General features: G+C 38.6%; 1 protein-coding gene across 2 annotated transcripts in view; it reads right to left on the minus strand.

Annotated features, from left to right (window-relative positions):
* APP (amyloid beta precursor protein) overlaps positions 1-20453 on the minus strand; it is a 211738-nt gene that overhangs the window by 161903 nt on the left and 29382 nt on the right. For both annotated transcript variants that reach the window (XM_051625412.1, XM_051625418.1), the window contains exon 2: positions 9431-9598. In XM_051625412.1, the coding sequence (XP_051481372.1) occupies positions 9431-9598 (168 nt within the window). The remainder of the gene's footprint in view (positions 1-9430; positions 9599-20453) is intronic.

The following is a 20453-nucleotide window of genomic DNA, read 5'->3' on the forward strand; positions in this document are numbered from 1 at the left end:
TGTAGTATCTTCAGAAATATCTAAAAGGCTTCTCCTTCACAGGCTGTTGAAACATTATAGCAAAGCCATGCTCTGGGCAGCTGCCCTAAGAAGGGAAAGCCCTGGCCTCCCCTTCCACCTCGCCTGCATTAGCTCTTCAGCTCATCTGACTCTTGTGAGGTGAGTCAGAGAGAGAAACTCATCCTTTTCTCTGCTTGTTTGCGGGGTTAGCTTTGTGACAGTTCAGCTCCCTAAATTTCCTCATTGCAAGTTCAGACATATGCTAAAATCTGGCACAGCAGAAGTGAGGAGGAGGAGGGGAAGAAAACTGACTCTTTCTGCAACAGCATGTACCACTTAAGCTCAACAGTTCTGCTAAACCACTCTGTAGCAGCACTCCTTTTAGTTTGGTAAGAAATTCTAAAATTAGCTCATACAATCTGACCACCTCATCAGAGAGATTGTTCGTGCTACAGATCTTAAGCAACAGCAGCTCAAGATGCTGAAGCTGAATGTACACAAAAGGGACATTCAGGATCTTCAAACCTGGCTGAATACAGGACACTTCTTGGTCCTCCATGTTGCTCCAAACTCCAAACCAGTGCAGTGCTCTTGCATAAACATCTGGGGTAGAGGAATGCAACAGGGATAGGAACACATGACATCGCTGCTCAGTGGAACAGCTCTGATCCATTCTGGCACCAAAATCTTAAAAGCCATCTTCCAGACTTCAGCAAGTAACTGCTATTAGCATATCCACCCATGTGTTCTCAGCAATAGCTCAAAATAAGAGTTTCTCTGACACTCACCTCTAAAATACAAAAAAGTATACACACAAACTTACATGGTATTACAAGTTTAGATTTAATAAAAACCCTTCGGTTCTTTGTTTAGAAGCATAAATGTAATTGCTGCTTCTTGGGTGATCCGTTCTGATTTTTTTTTTCCTCTTAGATGAAGTGTACAGATTTGCCAAGCTGTGTGGGAGCTTAGACAAGCAATGTTAGCTGCAACACTTCACAGATGTTTAAAAGGATACTCATAAAGTTTGTATTTGGCTCAAATGAGGAAAACAAAAAAATACTAAAGGATCTTGATACTGCCTCAAAAAATGATGGTTTCCCATGTGTAACTCAGAAGCTTAATTTACAAAAGAAACCATTTATTGACCAGAACTCTTTGGCAGAGATGTCCTCCCAAGCCAAGTGGAAGAAATGAGTAACGTATAGAGGAAATAAGGTGTTTTACAAATGCTTATCACTGTTCTTCAAGAAGATGTATCACTTAGGATAAGAACCAAATACATTCAATTGCATCGGTTTACATTCTAATGGAAACATCATGTGGTTTCTTCAAACTGCTGAAATTGGATATCTTGCATATCATTCAATTTCCATGGGGTCAGTGCTCTTCTGACCTACAATTTTAATTACAGAAAGAGAAACTGCTGGAAAGGAAAAGAAATTATCAGATCATATTTCCTCATATCCACATTAACAGTATTTGTGTTTTAATATTCAAATTCAGACAAAAGAAATAAATTAACATGGCACTGTCATCACTGTACAAGCAATTATCCTTTTTTTGCATTAACATATGTAACAGCTACTGGCACCCACAAAATACAAAGCTGATGTTTTAACAGATACTGTGATGCATGTTCTCAACACTACACAGTATCTTTCTGGTAGAAGCTCCCGTCTTAGCTAAAGGAAGCAAACTCTTCCCTTTCCCCAACAAGGATTCACGTTAAGACCTCGTAATTTGGAATAGTCTTAGGGACCATAAATCCAGTGTTCTGTTTTCAGTCTCAACATTAAGCCAGATGTCTCAAGAACTGTGAAAAAAAAAATCTAAAATCCTCACCTTTTAGATTTTTTCCTCAGCAATTTGCAATAACACTCCTTGAGTGAAAAATCTCACCCTACTCAAGTAAAAAAAGAATAAAGAAAATTAACACCTACAATTCTGTTTAAACTATTAAAAACAGAGGCTATATCTACATAAGGGTGGATAAAGCCACCAGTAATTGGCCTGATACTCAGAGACTTCTCCATGCTTACAAATTATAATTAATCAACAACCATCTAGAACAATTTTCTGTAAGGAGCAGACATCTATAAAAACAGATTATCAGTGGGATTTTTTATTATCTAGAGGTATACAGTATTTGGAAGATTACAGCAGGCACTCAGTACAGTACTACATAATAATTTTAATTGGATAAAAGCTAAGTGGATGATCATGCTGCTGTATGAATTAGAAAGCAGTAGTAATAAAAGGCTTGGGAAAAAATGGGATGTCCCTGATATTAAGAAATATTTCCCCCATCCAACTTTGGGGTGCTGCCCTGCTATGAATTCAAGCAACCATCACCTTTCTGACAGTTTCAAAGCTATGAACCGTGAAAAACTGCCTTTCCCTTTTTATTTTTCCCTGCAGAACTGACAAGTGAAAATATGTGCATAATACCCTTTCACTTGCATCTGAACATGAACTTAGTCTGTGCTACCCATCCAGACAGACCATATCACTGTATGCTACTAACAGGTTTCATACTCACTTTTACAGTGAAATAAACACCTCTGTAGTAAATATTTCTATTTCCACATATTTCACAGTAGATGGACGAGGGTGAGACAGCAGGAGTGGACACTGTTTGAGGGGGGGAACAAAGAGAAAAAAGAAATCTGCTCTTCAAAAAAAGAAAAAGAAAGAAAACCCCCAGAAGTGAATAATACTACCACCAAATGAAAAAGCGAAAGATACAGCACACAAAAGCTACAGAACCATGTGTAAGGGATACAGATTACTCCAAAAAAATATGGGATACCACTACATGTGCTACTTATTCACACATACACCAAGACATAATAAAGAGAAGGAAGACCTGAAGCACCTAAACACCCCAAACTACCCTAACACACAAACCCAGGCAGTAGCCCCTCAGCTCTCAGGAGCATAATTTCCAAAAAGGAGTCACACTTGCACCCATCCATCTGCAGAGGTACACTTGCAGATGCTAGGGCTGTGGTTTCAGTGCCTTTAACTGGACACAAGTCTGACACTGCCAGGACACAATTACTGCTAACATCTCTCCATAAGCCAGTACAAATACAGAAGCTAGATCAAGAAACTGACCTACTTCTGAAAACATCCCTTCCCAAGAATAAAAACTGCATCAGAGTGGAAACTGCCAGCAGTTAAAAAGGATCCAGGATGACCTTTTGCAAAAGGGGGATAGATCTGTGCCAGACTGAAGTGTTCATGCAAGCACAGGCTGAAAAGATGGAGAAGAAATTAAATGAGGACTGACATTTCCTCCTAAAAAAGGGCTGAAGTGTAAGAGCTGTATATTTATAATAGATTTTTCTTTACTTAAGGTAATCATGATACTTTACACCTAGTACCTCTTAGGCTTATAATGTTATTTATTAAAGGAGCAGTTGCTATCAGTCCATTTCAGAGCAATGTAGAGTAAGATGCATGAGGAGATGCATCTTTAAAGAAAATAGCAGACAACCTTCTATGTAACTATATATAAAGAAAAAAAAGAATGATGAAACACAGCAGCAGAGGTCTGCTGCATTGTCCCCATCAGGATAGCTCCTGTGTAGTATCCCAGGTGCAGGAGATTTAACACCTCGGCAGATCATGCCCAATGCCACACAACTCTCAGAAGTTTCTTGAACATCAGTAAGGCCAAGAGTTGTGCCAGTTAAGCTTTACTCCCTTCCCTAGCCATGCAGAAAAACTCCTGCAAGGGTGGTCAGCCAGTCCTTTTATAACCTTAAGGAGCCAACCGCAAGGAGAGAGTACAGCATGCTGATAATTTAAAGAATTTTATTCTTGTACTTTATGTCTTCAATTTAGCAGACGTCTTTCGACATCTTGATGATATGCTAAATTGTTGTCTGCTACTTCAACTATGAACTGAACAGGCAGTAAGACTATCCCTGCATACAGCCATTAACATATTTTAGAGGACAGAAGAAACAATCGTATTCCAGGCACAAACGCTGTGCTGGTGGAACCCACCGATTTGGTTGAGCCGTTCATCTAGTTCCATCACATCTGTGAAATTCAAAATTAATCTAGAGGGAAATGCAGCATCACAGCTTCATTAAACACTGCAGTACACAATTACCTAAATATATATTTATGCAGACAATCATCTTCCATTTTCATCCTTTTTCCTCCCTCAGCTTCAAGGCAGAAACACCCTCCTTCCACAAGAAAAACACGTTACTTAAAAAGGAGTTGGAAAATGTATCATAAAAGCAACAACATACTGAGATCCTGATGTTTTTCACTTCATTTCCTTCTGAGACATGCAAAAAAAAGGTCTATACAGCTAAAAAAATTACAGGGGACCTTTTTATTATCTACAAAAGGAGGGCAGGCATTATCTTGCAACATATGCTCCAAGTTTTATTTGTCATTTGATTTGAAATATATTTAAATGGTAGACTACACTTTGGGCCAAAAAGCCCAGTCTTCTTTCTCAAGCATCTTATATGGTGAGCATACTAAGGTTTAATTGTAGCATAAATGTATCATCAGTAGTAGACCCTGCGTTTCCAAAATCTAAGCCTTCACTGAAGCAAGAGACAAGCCCTGGCAGACAGTGAATTCTACTTTTGCTGTGGACCAAAAGTTAAGTAAAACAAAACCCATCAATAATCAACGTGAAGAATGCTTAGATACTGTGCACCCAAAACTTCTCAGCATGACTTTGTACATCTTGGAACATACCAACACACATTGCTCTTGAAAATGTCATTTGTTTTTAAGGACAGCCTGTGCTGCCAAAAATCTGTATGTTTTCCCTGATGTTTCATTAAAAGGATAATTTTCCTCAGGGCAAAATGTATGGCTTTTCAGGCTGCTGAATTCAAAGTGGTATAGGTTTAAAATTCATTTTATTCCTTAAAACAGTGGATATTTGGTTTCAGAAAGCAGAAAGAGCACATTAAGGAGCCTAGATAAAAACAACAACTCATACTAGGATGAAAATGGCAAGGTAACTTGGAGAGAAATCACTATCAAAGCAGCAAGACCATTTTCCTCATGTCTCAAATTCTTTTCAGAAGAAATGGCCAAACTTTTTTTCTTTTTAAAATCATCACCATCCCTGGCAGTTCAACAAATCCTTCAACAAATCTTTAGAAGCTTTCAACAAGGACAACAACAACTAGAGGAGGAGAGAATCACTGCCATCAGTCTTGCCTGCCTGATTCTGCCTGGTGTGGACCTCAGGGCAACAAGCACAGCAGGGTTATCAGAGATGGTTGCAGTAGGGAGTCAAGCAAGTACATAAAAATTAAGATGGGGCAGTTGTTTGTTGGCCCTTTTGGCCCGTCTACAAAACAGGAAACTTGAGGAGTACTTTGAAGCCAACGGTTGTGGGGTGAATTAACATCAAAGCCTTATAATGGTCATATTCCAGGTTGTAATGGATCTGGCTCAGAAAGTGGCTTTGGGTTTCATGAGAATCTTACCTAAATATGTGGTATAAACACAGAAGATTTGAGCAAATGACAATACGGTAATTTTTGAAAGTATTATGATTAGAGATTAGAAATGTCAACACTGTTCTGTCAACAGTTATAATGAATCATGTGTTATCTGAATTTACCCAACTATTTTCTGCTCCACATAACACAAAGATACAGTTAAGAGCATAATAGCTTGCATTTATAATTTTTTTTTTTTTTCCTGGGGAGGACTTCTGTAAGAAATACACATTCAGTGCAAGATGCTCATGGATCTCAATGATGTTTAGAGAGAAAGTGGACACATGTCATGACTTCACAAAAGAAACCAAGCAGCCATGATGCCATTTCAGAGATGCTAGGTGTAACACTTGCCAAAGCCACCATCTACTCTACATCTGAAAGTTATTCTAAGCACTTAGCCAAAGATCTCGCAGCAAGGCAGCTGCTGACTACAAGGTGCAGCTAGACATACAGGCAACCAGGTTTACACTCCATCCACTCAGCCATGTGCATGATATCCAGACCTAAACTAGTTTTACTATAGTTTTGGTTTGGTCTTGGAGAAAAACCCCAATCTTCAGAACCATTTCTTTCCATTCTGTTCAACTTCATGCCTATATTAAACGGAAATGAGCACCTCCAAATTAAAATAAGTGAGGAAAAAAACATGCATTAGATAAAATTATTTATCTAATCCAGATGTGAGAGTTGTTTTTTTAATTCATTTCAGACACTGATGCCAAAATACTTCCAGTCCTCCAAGGAACTCATATAATGTATCCTAATTACCAGATATAAAATTCGGCACACACTAGCTGTTCAAAATTGCTAATACAATAAGATGTATACCAGTATCTCTACCTGAACACATTCCATTTAAACAAGAAATTGAGCACACCTAAATTAACTTCCTACTCCCTATACCCATGTAACTCCAAAAACATGTAACCTGTCAAAGGGCAGGCTCCAGATTGGTTTCCGGAAAACTGTTTAGCAAGGACAAGGAGCCGACTGGCCTCTGTCACAAGCACAGCCTACTCAAAAACACACCTTCCTCCAACAGTAACATACCACACCAACACTTGAATACGTGTGGAAGGGGGTACCTGATTTCTTTCACAAAACAACCGTAAGCTAAATCCAGGAGCAGTGGTTCTCACTTGTTTTAGAACATCAGCCAACCTCCCAAGAGGAGCTGTCAGGAAGAAACTTTCCCCAGGGGCTAGTTATCCAGTAATTGCATATGGCAGGGTTTTTGCAACATCCCTCCGGAACAACTGCTACTGCTATGTAGACACCAGGGCCAGATTGATTTGGATGGATTGACTTGAAATGTCAGCTAGTACATTCACCACACATTAACAATTTTAGCACATACACAGGTGTAAGTATCCATTTACATTAAAGCAACACTGCTCTAGCACCTGCAACACTTGCATGATGGCTGTTTGCAGATTCCTGTAGCGGCATGGTAGCTAAGTTGAGATTACAAGAAACCACTGGTAAATTGTACTTTTCTAACCAGCATATCATGCCATCCAAAAAAGCTTGATTTTGCTATATTTTAAAAAAGGAAAAGCCACTAGCCTAGGCCAAATATGGGAGAATGTGTGTGATTGGAAGCCAGAGAAGATGAATGTGCTCCATTTCCAGATCCACTTCTCATTATCTCAGTAGCAGAGTTCAACTGAAGTCAAGGAAGTTCCAAGAGCGTGTTTAACAATCTTCCATTCCCTTTCAAATATGTAATGTACAGGCCGAGCTTTGTCATCTCTAAACTGTGATGTTGTCCAAATATAAATCCAGACCGTTCCTATGCTGCGCTCAGCTCCCACTCCATAGAAGCAAAGCAACAAGTGACATACATCTTTAAAATATGTAGGTGGTTCTGCTTACTCGCCTCCCTTTCTGCCCTTGCAATGCTCCTTTACTGCTACTTCCTGCATCAAGACTTCAAAATCCACCTACACTGGCAGTGGACAAAGAGAAGCAATGATGACAATCTCAAGGAAACTATACAAGGCTCCCAGGACTTCATCTCTGCAGAAGCAATCTGAGTCCTTCTGTACCTCATGCACTTTTCAGCCCAGTGCACTCTGCCCACCACCCAGGCATCTGACCTCAGATTGTCAGGAAAGGCTCTTTTAAAACAGCTTCTAAGGAGGCAGAGGAATGCATTTACTTGTAAGTTTTGCTGAAAGGTAAGATTTTATTTTCTTTAAGATACCTGCCATATAAGAAAGCCAGAGGCTACATAAAGTATCCTTTTAGATTAACAAGTTTCCTGATAGAAGTTACTAATGTGTCTTATTTTAGAGCCAAGGACCCACAGAGCAAGATCTCCACTGTACTTGCTCATTGAGTTTCTGCCCAATTTTCCTTATTATTCCCTTTGTCATCTAACAGTATTTGGCTACTACCTGCTTTTGCTTTCCCCCTCCCTGTTTCTTTTTTAATTGCCACCCAACATTTCAAAATCACCTTATATTCAGCTGAGATTTACAGCTCCAAGTCCTTGTTCTGGAACCCTTCCTTACCTGCAGCATTTTTAACTGAATTGTCAACTGCCAACCTACTGAGCTAGTCATGCCTTAAACCCCCCTCCCTTCAAACTTTCTACTCTTACCTCCTGTCAATTAGTGTATTTCTTTCCATAAGGTTACATAAAGACTTACTACCTTGTGGACTTTTGTTCACTGATTTTCTACTTCCATCTTCTTATTCCCCTCCTCACCCTTAATGATTTTGCTATATTTAATTAACTTTATTTAGATAAATCAGAGGAGACAGCAGAAAATCAGAAGAAACCTCTGAAACCTTACTAGTGGAATTAGGCTTGGTATTTGGTTAGTGGTAAACAACAGTATTAAGAATTTTAAAAAATAATACTCTTAGTAAAAAGACAAAGCTACTGGTGAAGAATCGGTTTTAATAGCCAGAACAGTATCTTCCTTAAAATAAATACTCTAGACCATAAAGCCCAAATTCAGAAAAAAATTAACAAGCACTACAAGAAACAGAGGAAAAATAACTAGGTGAAAGGACAGGAATGAAGATGTTAAGAGAGCAGAGATGTGAAAAATGAATTATCTTGCTTTCTCAAGAGGCGTTTTCACAGGAACTAGTTTGACATTTAGGAAGCAAGACAGGTACTTCTATGGCAGTAAGCAATAGCCATTTTTTGGTGGGTTTTTTTGTGTTTTTGTTTTTTTTAAAAAAAAAAGCTGAGATGGTATAGAAAGGCATAAGGACTAAAGCGACTCAAGCCAAGCCCTTTCGTTTCATGGCATGAAATCAGCATTTTCTTCTCAAATTGTCACACACTGGTACAAGGTTATCACTCTGTCACAGCATGGAGAGAAAACAAAATTAGATCCACAATCTGTTCTTAGGACATAAGTGAGGGGGTAATAAGTTTCTACACTCAAATATGAAATCGGACATTATGATTTCATCTGTAGGTCAAGCTTTTTCTATTAAAAAAAATTCAGAATGGTTCAACATGCAGCAGAGACCAGTAACTCTGGACTGCCCCAGGGTATTTCTGTATCATGACAGTATGACAGAAGACATGTTACAGCTGACTCTTTCTAGATTAGCCCAGAAAGAACAAGAGCATTTAAAATTATAAACTGTCATCTCATTGTGCATATATTATACAAAAATTATACCTCAAGGGCAGAAGACAGAGGAAAAAAATGGTCCAACAGTCCCAATGACTCTTCCAGCAACCAATTTTTTAAGCTGTTTTAACATGCTCTGGAGTGATCTTCTTTAAAAAAGGACAAAAAAGCAATGGGGCAGAAGAGTTTTGGTTTTTTGGTTTTTTTTGTGTTTTTTTTTTTTAAAGAGAGAGAAGGAAGGTCCCTACAGACACAAATCTCCAGCACATGCCTATGCTTTGGTGCTTCAGAAGAACAACCAGTATAATTATTCCCAAGGACAAGACTTACTTCCTGGCAGTACTGGAGAATCCCTTCCTTTGTCCCAATGCAGGTCTTGGTGCCAGAGGGGTCCGATTCCCACTTGCCATTCTGCACGTTCATATGCATGTTGAGTTTCCCACAGAACATGGCGATTTGAGGCTCTGCCAGCAACCCGGCATTTCCATCAGCAGGCACCTGGAAGGAAAAGAGGAAAAAAAAAGTTTTAATTTCACATCTGACATCTCAGTCCCTCCAAAGCAGGAACAGCTCAAGCAAGCCTGAAACAAATTCTAGGCTTACCCACCCATGGCAGCAATGGCTGACATGGTTTGATTCTGTCTGCCAGACTTGAGAAATGTAAACACAATCTTCACACAAAACCAGAACACAATAGTGTAACACAGACTTTAAAGTTGTAACCAGACTCTCTTGTGGCCCAAAACTGTCTTCTTACCAACTCAGGCTATTTGGAGCATGACTACAGAAATTAGGTTTTCCAAACTTAATTTGTGTCACTACCAATTAACAAAAAAGGTAACATGTTTTCCCCAAGTTTCAAAAAAAAAAAACAAACCTCTATAATGTATCTCTTTAATTCATTATGATGTTGAGCACATCAGCTGCATTTTATCATGGCTTATAGTGAGAGTGAGCTAAAACCAGTGGCTTTCACCTAAGATTTGCTTCCAACTAAACCTTAAACGCAATGGCTGGAGTGGTATCCAAACAGAACTGGTAAAGGCCTAGCTCAAAGCAATGTATTACAGAATACCACCTACCCCAAACAAGCACTAGAACACCCAGGCCTCAGACAGACCCCTCAAAGCACCACCCCCGCACCTCGGTGGGTAACCCTGCCCGCAACAGCCTCACCCCACCATCACCTCCCGGCTGCCTTCCTTGAGACATCCAGGCACTGCTGAGGTACAGAGCCAAGCATCAGAGCTGCCCTCAACACTTTCCCAATTAAATGCAGTTCTGGAAGATCTATGAGCTTCCTGCCTGCATTTATAAACCAACTTCACCCTCCTACCCCACAAACCCCAGCACTGGTATAAATCTCTCCTGTGGGACCACAGCATCAAGGCAAACCAAGAGCTTCTTCTTTCAGCCCTCTGCCTTCTAGAGCAGCCAACCTCAGAAGCTATAAGCTGAGAGCACTTGCTTCAGTTTTACCATCTGAGAAACATAACACAACGATAAATCTCCTCTTCAGGTTAGGTTCTTCAAGAGAGAAGCCAAAGGCTCCCTCCCGCCCCTCACGCTCCCTAGAGAAGACCACTGCATTCAAGGTACAGCAGAGTACACAGTTAGGTTTAAATATCTACTGTAAGCTTTTATTCTTCAAGTTAAAAGGCTTCTCAAGCAGAAAATTAAAAACATTTTAGAAATTCACAAAAAACTGAACAAACAGAATTACCGTCTTAAAAAAGGTAGGTAAACCCTGCATCTTACTTCCCCCACTCTTTATTTAAACAAACAAAAAAACCTTCAGGAATTCCAGAGCTGCTGAATCCATGGTTCAGGTGGCTCTTTAGCCATCTAAATGCTAAAATAGCTGAAGTAGTTGGAAAATGGCAAACCCAGTGATACACTATCTACTTCTGAATTATTCAAAATTCTTCTTCTTCAAGATTCAAAATTATTCAAATCCTACTCAAAGACCTGAAAGGGTTTCATTGATGTGTTCTGCAACATTCACCAGGCTGCCCCGTCTGAAAGCAAGGCTGCTGTTTGCACATGTTGGGACAGAGCTTCCACCTCTTGAAAATATCCTTAGACTGGATGTTTGGAACAATTTCTTTCCTGAAAGAGTTGTCAGGCATTGGAACTGGCTGTCCAAGGAAACGGTGGAATTATCATCTCTGGAGGTATTTAAAAGATGTGCAGATGTGGTGTTGAGGGACACGGTTTAGTGGTGGATTTGGTAGCGCTGGGTTAATGGTTGGACTTTATGATCTTAACATCTTTTCCAACAAAAAAAAAATCAATGAATTTATGAATCTTGTATGCCTACAGTAATAAAAAAAAAAATTGCACCGAGAAACACTGCTGTCATGGTTTGACTCGGGTCCAATAGTCCCAGTCAAACCAAGACAATTCCAGCTTAGCATTGTAAGCTAAAGAGCCACAATTACAACAAGCTTTTGTTTCTTTTTGTTTTGTTTTTTAGTAAAGGAGAGAACATTTCTTTTCCTGCCTTCTTTAAGAAGTTAACACGTTACCACAATTTAACTTAAAAACAAACAAACAAACAAAAAACACACAAAAAAAACCCTAAACAAACAAAAAGCAGAAACACTTCTATTGACAGAGACTTCCTTTTAATATCTCAATTTCTATTCTCCTGTGGAACAAGTAATTCTGTATGATCTAACAGTCAAACATCACTGTCCTTCCACTGGGTAATTCTCTAGAATTTAACAATAGCTTGGATGACACTTTGTCTGGTTTGCCTTGATCAGAGAAACTATCACATGATTACTCCTTTTAACACCTCCAGTAGCTCTGGAGAGCATCTCAAATTTGACACATTTATAACAAATACTTGCAAAAAATCCTTCATGTTCATTATATTTTTGCTTTATACGTACAACACAACCGTATCAAAATTTCAATAAAAATAGAAGCAAGTCATTCCATAGTTGACATATGTGAATGTGAACTCTATTCACAGTCAGCTCTTCCAACTGGGATCTCTATTAAATTAATAAAGAACACAGCAGTCATATTGTGGGAGATATTTCCCCCCCACACTCAAAATCCTAAGATGTAAGTTTATGGAGACCGAGCCTTGTGGCTTTATAATAGGGAGCTTTTTGGTATATTATGCCTTATTTAGGAAGGCAGCTAAAACTGGGGAAAAGGACACATGTCTATTTATTTGGAGTCCTATCAATTTAACTTGTAACAACATGCTAACCTATGACTGTCTACTTAAAATCTCATTCCCTTCAGAAAAGGAATGACATCTCCAAGTTTAATATAATTACCAGAGCAAGACCTGATCACAATTAACTTTCTATATTTTGAGTTGACAGAGCCATACTAACAAACTCCTCAGCACAGCACTTCATCTTATTGATTAGGACAGCTAAATGTTTCTCGTAATAAAGAAATACCAGAGCAATTAACAGACACTGTCAACAGAACTAAACCATTTAGATCATGATCATGAATATTTCAAACACTCAGCTTCCCAAGTTGAACTCCATTATGACTGTCCTTAAAGCAACTATAGTAGGTTAACGGATTTGTCTGTTACATCTCCAGCCAAGATGCAACACTAAGTTTCCGAATTAGCTTTTGGTGAACAACTGTATTAGAAATAACACCTTTTTTGACATATTAAAGCAGGGTGAGAGAGAATAACACAATAGATATGACACATACACTCATTAGTTAGTATCTGAAAGGAAGTGTCTGTTCCTACTGTATAACCCTGGTATCTAAACTGAAAGAGAAAGCTTCTCACCTTCAGTTATCAGTACCAATTTTATACATTGCATTTGCAGCATGGTGCCTGTAAACCTTGCTGTAACATTTCTAAGTTTTAGCAAGATAACAGAATCATTGTTGGCATAGCCTTTGTGCTGTCGCACTGCTCTTTCTATAAAATATGCCTCTAATCCAAGATTTTTTCCCATCTGATATTTCATTTCTGAAGGAAATAAGAAGTTGATCTGCTATGATACATCTTCTCATTGAAAACCGGCAGCTCCCTGCTTGTCAAGACATCATTCTTGCTGCAGAATCCACAGGAACAGCCAATGTTGATGGAGTCACAAGTCAAATCTAGGCACATTTTTTGATGCAAAGGCAAAGGAGGGGGGATTACCAAATCTGACTTTGGCCTTACCTATCCTAGATTTAGAATTTCTGCTGGGCCTTTTGACAACATCTAAGCAAGATACTTCTATTAAGAGTACATGACTAAAAGATTTCCCTTCACTCCATTTTGCAAGCATATGCTTCACAGCATTGTTACTTCCCTTTTCCCAAGAGTGAACATTACAAACACAGTGATTGGGCAGTGATCCTAACATTAAAATGGAAAACCTACACATTTTTCGGATCATTGGCCAAAAACCTGCAGCTACTGCATTAAACAATATATTGCGCTATACTCTTCTATATAACTGTTTAACTCCGCGATCATTTGGACTACAACAAAATTCACAGGAAAAAGCTGAAATTCAGAAAGTTGAAAAACCACTTTTGATCCAAAATAACAAATGATGGCAAATAAAAGAGATAAGAGGAACACTTCTGATGCCACATTTTTTTGTTTCTTCCCCATTTCTCTAGGCAGGCCTCCATGGCAAGCCTACATAACATGCAGTCTTTTGTTAATTTTACCAGAGTGAAATAGTAAATTAAAAGATGGCAGCAAGATCCACCACACTGCCCCTCTTGCTAGTGCCCCACCACTGAACACAAAAGCATTCCCAAGGCACCGGCTGAAAAAAGTGCCTGGATGACATCAGTCCCCATAGCCTGGATTTTTTTGGGATCTGTTTTAATTCAGGGCATATTCCTAAATTAAGTTCAGTAAGTTAAACCAATTCATTCAAGAAAGAATTGTTGTCATTAGTTTTGTACGGCTGATGCATATAAGGAGAAAAAACAGAAATGTGAAGCCGCCCAGGCTCCTTTGGTTTGAACTAGTACTGATGGGGCTCTCCAACACCCACTGCCTGCACCTCCTCTCTAACCTGGGGTCTCTCCCACCTACAAAAATCATTCAACTTTTCTTCACAGCTAATGGTTCCATTCGTTTCATAGAATGGCTTGGGCTGGATGGAATCTTAAAGATCATCTAGTTCCAACCCCTGCCATGGACAGGAACACCTCCCACTAGACCAGGTTGCTCAAAGCCCCATCCAATCTCTCCTTGAATACTTCCAGGGATGGGGCTTCCACAACTTCCCTGGGCAACCTGTGCCAGTGTCTCACTACCTTCACACTAAAGAATTTCTTCCCAATGTCTAACCTAAATTTCCCCTCTTCCAATTTAAAACCATTACCCCTTGTCCTATCACTACAAGCCCTTGTCAAAAGCCCCTTCTCAGCTTTCCTGTAGCCCCTTCAGGTACTGGAAGGCAACTATAAGGTCTCCCTGGAGACCATCTCTTCTCCAGGCTGAACTACCCCAGCTCTCTCAGCCTGTCTTCATAGGAAAGGTGCTCCAGCCCTCTGATCATCTTTGTGGCCCTTCTCTGGACTTGCTCCAAGAGCTCCATGTCTTTCCTGTGTTACACTCATTCTCTGCCAAGAAAAATTATCTGCATTACAACACAATTAAATAATCTAGAGCATTGATCTACACAGATAAGCAGCTTCTACACAGTAATGCTGAATAGCATGAAGCTACAGTCCAGTCTGTTACAGTAATGCCTGTAGTGGCAAATCTCTCCTTCACTAATCCTAAAGCTCTGGGGAAGATTAGTCTCGCAAATAACTTATGCGACACAAATTACATTAACAGCAACTATTTACTTCATTAGTATTCTGCAAAAGCAGAAACTCCAAGCATATTAATGAAACTGTAATCACATGTTATTTTGTCTGCTTTGCATATGACCTCAAAGAAATAGCATATGCTTTTTTTTGTGCCTCTTGGCAAATCATTAAATAACCGTTAGACCAATTAGCATGCTGTCTCAAGCTAACTAAAATTTATGCCTAAGTTTTCACAGTATATCCACTTTTCAAAGACCAAATAAAACACTATTCATCACTTTGATGAGACATCTGGATCAGAGATCAATTTCTAGTATGGGAATTACAGAAATCTGGAAAATGGCAACTACAGTATTCTGAAAAAAATTACCTCAAACAATTGTACAGTATTTAGAGCCCTTTTAGTCTAATATGTCACAAGACGTTCAACCAGCAGCCTGACATTTTTGATACAGCAAGAAAAAATCATTAAGTTGTTACACATTTTTAAATTATTAACTTTCAAAAGTGTAGTGAGGGCACAGTTCTGAAGAAAGGATGCATGACAGAAGTAATGACAGCAGGTTATCACGTAAGAGATATAGCTTTTCAGAGGGCTGGCTTTGAGCCACAAGACTCATTTCACCTTCAGTTGTGTGCATCTTCCTGTGTGCTCCCCTCCTATGCTTCCCTTCTTGTGAGCAGCTAAAAGCTGAAGTGTTTCAAATATTATTCAAATGTAAAGAAATTTGAAATTTCAAGTTTAACTTTTCAGTATTTTGCTTACTCTCATAAAGAAAGCACAGAAATAACTCATTATCTAAGTAGAGATATTAAAAAAAAAAAGTAGAAAATCCAATCAACACTGAAGACTGGGATCAGAAGACAACTCCATAAGACAAAGCCCACTGGGTCTACAACTGCTTAACAGTTTATCTGGATGAGGAAAGAAGAGGGACGTAATCCAACTGATTTCCCATCAGATTGTGTCAAATAAATATTTAAAAACTTGGACAAATTAGGATAAAACAAGGTAATTCCTGGCAAAACCACATGAATGGCATTATGTAATTACTGGAAAGAGGTGCTTTACAGCAGTTTTCTGTTTGTTTTGAGACGGAAAACCATCATTCCAAGCATTTATTTCATGTCAAATACAACAGAAAAAAAAAAAAAGACATCAAACAAGCATTAAAATATGAGAACATAGGGAAACTTTTTTCTTCCCATGTTAAAATATACTACAAAGATGCCTCTGCTTTTACGCTCTTCCAGCTTTGCTACTTTGACACACCTATTTGAAGAAAGGTGTAAAGGGTCTCCAGTGCATCCATGCACTCCTTCTCCACACAGCATACTGGATGTCATTTATATGATTTCCAAGACACTTAAAGGATTTTGGTAGCAGAGTACAGAGAACTGAAAGAAGCTTATCTAATTACAAAATTATAAAAGGAATGCTTTACCTTAACAAAAAAAATTAGCGTTTTTTAGCTCATTACCATTTCATCTTAACATCAAAAGGCATTTATATATTATCATTATTTAAGAACAGCCCTCTCCTCACCCACTCTCTCCGTCATTGCTTTCTGCAGTTAAAAAAGTAATTAGTGTATTTGCTAATAGGTCTTCATAATCCCTATTTCAACAACAAGTGTTGACTTTGTTCACAACTAAGGTTATACTCAGAAAACAGAGGCTGTAAGGTTTTACCCTCAAGAGACTTTCTATCAAGAAACCCAAGTAACAACTTCACTCCAGATAGCTCTGCTATTAACTTATAATTAAGAACTCCAACATTCTATGAAAATAGACATAATACTTTATATATGCTATTATTAAACATCAAAAGACATTCCCCAGAGGTCCCCAAGACTGCTTCTATGATTTAGGTTGTTCTACTCAGCAAACACTAACCTGAAGCCACTTTCATAAGCCTTCAAAGTGTATTTAATCTGTAGTAATTGCTTAATTTGCAATTTCTTTCAAGGAGAGGACATTTAACAACAATCTCCGTATTTACAACTGACTCAAGAACAACAAATACCCTCCTTGTTTTAGGAGATGATTAAAGTAACCTCTACCTGCTTTCCATTTTTAATCCCAACACCACTTCTAGCCCTTCTACAAAGAAGTCAATGACCATAGTTTTAACAATTTCTGCTGACAATAAAAATCAAAAGGGCATGAAGAATTAAGTGTATTCAACTAACACACTACCATTCCAACCCACGCCTGTGCTTCCTCCAAACTTTTATAACACTTTCAGGTTGAAGTTTGAGGTTTCTCATTAACTGAAGTGGCACCAACTTGTATGCAAAACAGTTTGCTTCCTCTATGACTATGAACAAAATAACAGAAATTCTATCTTTGAGTTGGGACTGTTCATAGCTATTATTTCTTATAAAGAACAGGAGTAAAAACAACATTAGTGTAAAAGGACCCTCTGCTTGGTCTTGCACATTTAGTGAGCAAAACATGAGATAACCTTGTTGTCACCAATGGAAAAAACAAGTTTCTTCCACTGGACTATATCTAGTTTGCTGCACCCTACAAGTGAAGATCACTGCTCAATTCCAAAAGTCTATGGTTCAAACTAGGCAAATGCCATGCTAATATAGGGCTCATGCCACCAGACACAAATCCATGACTTGTCTGTTGGTCAACCATCCACTTTACAGCAGAATGTAACATAATACAGACTTCCTATTTAAAATACTAGTTCCCCTCCTAGTTTAGGTATCTATGCAGAACACATATTTTAAAGACTATCTGTATTTTAAAACCTGCTCATGTAAATAATGAAAAAATATCTTCCTAACTTATAAATGTCATCAGGACAAAAATATTTCAAATGCACCCAAATTAGAAAAGGAGCACACAAATTGTCTCCTCACAACTTTTAGATAGCTGTTTGTCAAAACCATAGAAAATTTTCCATGTTCCAACTTCTCCTTAAAGATAAACAGTGTTGCAACAGTAATAGGTTGTCAAAATCTACATGAGTAATTCATAAACACTGTTTTATTGTAGAATGTTAAGACAGAAAGAGCAGCAGCAATTATTGTCATCAATGTCCACCAGAAATAAGTCAAAAAACTGATAGGTCAGTAACATTTTTCAGTAAAGTTGCTCCCTCCCAAAAGACAAAGGTTTGCCAGAAACAGTAACAAAAAAAGGCCACTTCCCTAAACCACATAAATCCTTCGGAAGACCCACATTTCCTTTACAAAAATCCATCAGCTTTGGAGAAGCTCCAGCATTGTGAACTAAGAGGCACCAAATTTGCTTGAGAAACAGACTCCATTGAAAAGCTTGTGGAAAACCAGAGACCTTTACTTGCCCTGCCTATAACCTGTTTAACCCAAGCGTAAACACTTGTTTGCAGTCCTTCTGGCCTGCTTCATGAACAGCGATGTCAACAGGCATCACCACAGCGCACTGCCCACTTCAGAGCAGCTGCTAAAAGCAGGTCTGTCTCCAAGGCAGCAGAGGAAGCAATAGTTTTCTCAAAGCTATCTTCTGGCAGCTGACCATTCTCCTCACCCACACTCTTCACAAGTCGTGAGGCAAATATTGTATTTATTCCATGTTTTAGTTTTAACGCTTCCTTCCAGTCATATTCCAAGGACCAGTAGGACGCTACCCAAAACAAGGCCAAGGCATCTGTCTACCCTGAAATTAAAATAACTCCCAGGAAGTCAGGTAAGGTATAGATTTTTTGTGTCAGCTACACAAGCATATTTGCCTACAAGCAAATAGAGTGTCAAGGGTTTCTCACCCACCAACTTCACCCCCCTATGAGGAACAGAGGTGCTTTTAGTAAAAACCCCAAAACTCCTGCTACCCTAATCTCTACAAACTTTGGTCACAACCAGACCAGCAACACAAGTGTCTTGATACACATGATGACCTGCAGTCTGAAACAGGAAAGGTAGGAAGAAGACATTCCTGACCAGGTCTCTTTTGGACTTAAGAGTCCATAGCCAAATGTATTGATTTTGCAGTTAGCAAGCATTTTAACAGCAACTGAAAACCCTCATGCCCATGAGGTCTCCCCAGCCCACAGGCACATCTGCATGGTTTAGTCACACTTTATTATAAAAAAAACTTCTGTTTTGCCAATAAAAGAAATGGTGACAAGTGGGTTGACCTAAATTTTCCAGGACTGGAATGACTTTCATATGCATAAAATCTAGTGCCAACACAAATTAAACACTTCACAGGTAAAATATACGGATTTTAGAAGCAGAATAAAAAGTACATTAATAAGGTGGAAGTAATTTAGGTTTTAAAATACTCTTTGGTAATTTATGTGGTTACATGATGTGCTGACTAATCACAACAGAGTGAATAAGAAATAAATCCCTACTCATTCCTGTAAGAAATAGATTTCCTCTATCTCATTTGGAAAAAAGAAGAGGCGGGGAGAAGGGGAAGGGCAACTGGGGGGGGGGAGGGGCACACCCCGCTATTCAGCAGATAAGCAAGTTTGAGGAAAGAAGTGTTAAATTATACCAGCAAAGTGTTAACATTTCTTTTGGTATATCTACATGTGTAGAAATGCTATGATACTGCATTTAAATCTCATCACCCAAAAGCCTGTCATTACCCCAAAAGAATCATAACCTTCTCTTTTACAGAACTGAATTAAGGTTTTGCATTGAAATACATTAATTGTAAACCATCTATTTCCAACATTATATTTCCTATTTTGATGCTCAGAGACACAATCAGTTATTTTATCTTAAATAGATACATGAAGTATAAAAAAAAAAGTGTATTTCCCAGGAACACAACATACTGCAGAACTATTACAAACTCACTAATAACTTCTGGGTTCCCATTATACCCATGAAACTCATCCTTCTAAAATGGAAACTAAAAGGTGAGAGCAAGCATACAAAAAACCCCTAAAACAGATCCAGTTTTTATTTATTTTAAAGCACCTTTTTCCTCACAAAAGGGTTCTTTAAGTTGGTGTAAATTATATTTTAAACCTATTTCAACAGATGCATACATGGGAATGATGTGAAAAGGAAAATGTCTATATTTAGAGCCGGAATCCATACCGTGAAACAAATTGAAATTATCTCTGTCAGGTCAAAAACTGAGGCACAATCCTAGTTCAACAAATTTAATAAACAAGTTAACATTTGAGCAATGTCAGTTTCTCAAATGAACTATACAGTTCAAATGTCAGCACTCTGTAATTTATTGACTCCTTTTTAAACGGAATAGCAGCCTTCAGTTTTCAGGAATTCACTTGAATTCACAGGGAGTAGTTGCCACGGAGTTCTACAACTACCTGAAAGAAGGCTGTAATGAGGGGGGTGGTCTCTTCTCACTAGTAACTAGCATAGGATGAGGGGCAATGGCTTCAAGTTACACAAGGGGAGGTTGAAGTTGGATTTTAGAAAAAACTTCTTTAGGAGGAGGGTTATCAAGCACTGGAACAAGCTGCCCAGGGAAGTGCTTGAATCACTATCCCTAAGTGTGTTTAAAAACTGTGTAGATATAGTACTTGGGGACAAAATTTAGCAGCAGTCTGAGAAAGCCAGGTTAGTAGTTTAACTACAGGACTTCTCCAACTTCTCTAACAATTCTA

The sequence above is a fragment of the Apus apus genome, chromosome 1 (assembly GCF_020740795.1).
Source record: "Apus apus isolate bApuApu2 chromosome 1, bApuApu2.pri.cur, whole genome shotgun sequence".
Lineage (NCBI taxonomy): Eukaryota > Metazoa > Chordata > Aves > Apodiformes > Apodidae > Apus > Apus apus.